General features: G+C 52.6%; 1 protein-coding gene across 1 annotated transcript in view; it reads right to left on the bottom strand.

Moving 5' to 3' along the window:
- Positions 1–550, bottom strand: part of ALX1 (ALX homeobox 1) — a 19,101-nt gene extending 18,551 nt beyond the window's left edge. The window contains exon 1 of the mRNA XM_009282649.1: positions 288–550. Coding sequence (XP_009280924.1) covers positions 288–519 — 232 coding nt within the window. The 5' untranslated portion in view covers positions 520–550. The remainder of the gene's footprint in view (positions 1–287) is intronic.
- Between the last annotated feature and the right edge of the window lie 1,920 nt (positions 551–2,470).

The raw sequence follows: 2,470 nt of genomic DNA on the forward strand, positions 1-2,470 counted from the left end.
GAGCCGGCCCGGGGCCGGCAGGGAAGGCAGCAGCCGGAGGGGCAGCACTAAAGGGAAAAGAGCGCTTCGAAATAGGCGATCGCCTTTTCCCGGCATCATCATCATTATTATTGTTGTTGTTGTTGTTGTTGTTGTTGACTACTACCTGACAGCCCCTCGCATGCCAGCACCCAAAGGCTGCGCAGCTGCCTTTGGTCTCCCCGGGCAAGAGAAGCCCTGGCCTTCCCTGTACATCTCCAGGAAGGGCAAAGCGCAGGAGCGAGAATAACCCTGGGATGGGGACTCACCGGTGCTGTCCTGGCAGGGTGATGTCCTCTCCAGCCTCACATGATGCTCAGCCCTTTGCAGAGGATTGAAGGCCTGCACGCATTTGCTGCCTGACGTTTTGCTATAAAAGGACTCATTGTCCAAAGTTTCCATAACGTGCTCCAAAGTGCCTCCTGCTCCCATGTAAAAGTCACTGTTCTTGCTCGGCTGGCTCTTCAGGGCAAACTTCTCGCTCAGAAAATCCATAATCATCTAAGGCTGCTTGAGAGCCTCTTCCCTAGACAGAGGCTGGACTGTGAGCAGGGGAGGGAGGGAGAGTGGGTGAGTGGATGGGAGGGAAGGAAGGAGGGAGGGAAAGACGTTCAGAGCTCAGGGAGCTGTTTTGCCTCTGAGCCTTTGATTTGTCTTGTCTTGAAAGGGGGAACCCGAAGTTGCTTTTATATCTTGAAGCTCAGCAGGGCTCCTTATGCAACCTCCCATTTCTAATGAATATGAAAATAGGCAAGCAGTGTAACTCCACCCCAGGTCCCCCAAGACCTAATCCCAACACAGGAGGGAGTTCCAGGCCCATTTTCGACAGACAGATCCGTTTCAGACAGACACACACACACAGGCGTGCGAGGAGGGTGAGGGGAGACAGGGAGGGAGGGAGGACACACGAAAAGGACATTTCCCCTCTGCAACCTATTCACATTTCTTCAGGGATCCTGGAAACAGAGTAATCCCTCGCTTCCCTCCCTCTCCCCCCAGCTCCCCGAGAGGCTTAGAGCAAGGTAATTTCAGGGGCACATACCCTCAAGTAAAGGATCTTCTTTAATCAATTTGACTGATACCTCGGTAGCTGCAGTCCTGTTCTCTGAAGCTGTAAAATTAAGAGCCAGTGTTACTTCTTTATTAAACAGCTCAGAAGTTTGGTCCTAGAGTTAAAGAGAGAAAGAAATATTATAGGCGGTTGTTTGTGTAGAGGGAATGGAAAATAGAGGAACTAAAAACTAGAAATCTCTCACATCAGAAACCGGCCTAAAAGAGAATTTGGCTGCTATCAAACAGACCTCCAGTCTGCCTTTCTGTGTGTGTGCACAGCGGTTAAAACGGGTCCTTTATTTTAAATCTCCTGAAATATTATCACTACCGACTTGAAAAAAAAAAAATACAGTTTCTAAATGAAAGTATTAAAACAGAGTCTTAGGTAATAAAAAGAAAAAGAAATCGGCCATATATGCGTGCATTCCTATGGATATTGAAAAAGCGGGTGGTTTTCACCCAAAGTGTGAGCTTTGAAGTGTTGAATTCCTTGGTCCTTTCGCACATAGACAGGATTTAAAACACAGGCAAGGGAGAGAGAGGAAACTATTTAGAAAAGGCCCAAATTATGGAAAAGAGCTGCTCCCTGCTTCCCGGTGAAAGGAGGGTTCGTTGGAGTAAAGTAAAACCGAGTCTGCAATCACTTCAGATTAGTATTTCAGCATCGTGGGCCCGAGCTTGTCTGTTCTATTAAGGCTATTTCAGAAATCAGTTCAGTGGGCCCTTCCCCCATGTGGGGGGGAAAGAAGTGAAGTTTTAATGGTCGGTTGAAGTATAGGTGCAGTAATGGTCAGCCGGGACTGCTGAGCGTCTTAGAGAACTTTCCTGTGAACCCAGCCAAAGGTGAAGAGAAGGCCATTTCAGGTCCGGCGTATTTCCCGGCGAGCAGCTCCCCTCCTTCTTCAGCTGGTCTCTAGTTTGGTATTTTCCCGGAGAAAGGGGGTAGCTAAGTGAGGGATGCTTGTTTCAGCTGCAGTCGAGTAGCTGCGGGCATCACCCGACGCACGCACACGCACAACCTGCCCTTCCCTGCCATCCCGCAGAGCCGGGCTGCCACCTCCGCATCTGCGTCCCGTTTTCCAACATTACCAGCCTCCGACACCGGCCTTCGGCTGCGAGGGCCCGGGAAGGCTGCCCCGCCGGCCCCCGCTGCCATCCCGCAGGGATGCTCGGCCTTGCCGGAGGAGAGCGCAGAGGTGGCGCTTGGGGACTTGGGGTTGGTTGGGGATCTTTAGGGGGACGGAGGTGCTGCTTTGCCCGCCTGTGGGGAGGGGGAGGTGGAAGCGGTTCCTCTAAGCTCCCGGGAGAAGGGGAAGGGGCGCGGAGGGCGAGCGGTGCCCGCGTTGCGCGGCCAGGTGCGACAGGGGTCAGCCCGCTGCCTCGCCCGGGAGGGGGGCAG

This window comes from Aptenodytes forsteri, unplaced genomic scaffold, assembly GCF_000699145.1.
Source record: "Aptenodytes forsteri isolate BGI_AS27 unplaced genomic scaffold, ASM69914v1 Scaffold358, whole genome shotgun sequence".
Classification (NCBI taxonomy): domain Eukaryota; kingdom Metazoa; phylum Chordata; class Aves; order Sphenisciformes; family Spheniscidae; genus Aptenodytes; species Aptenodytes forsteri.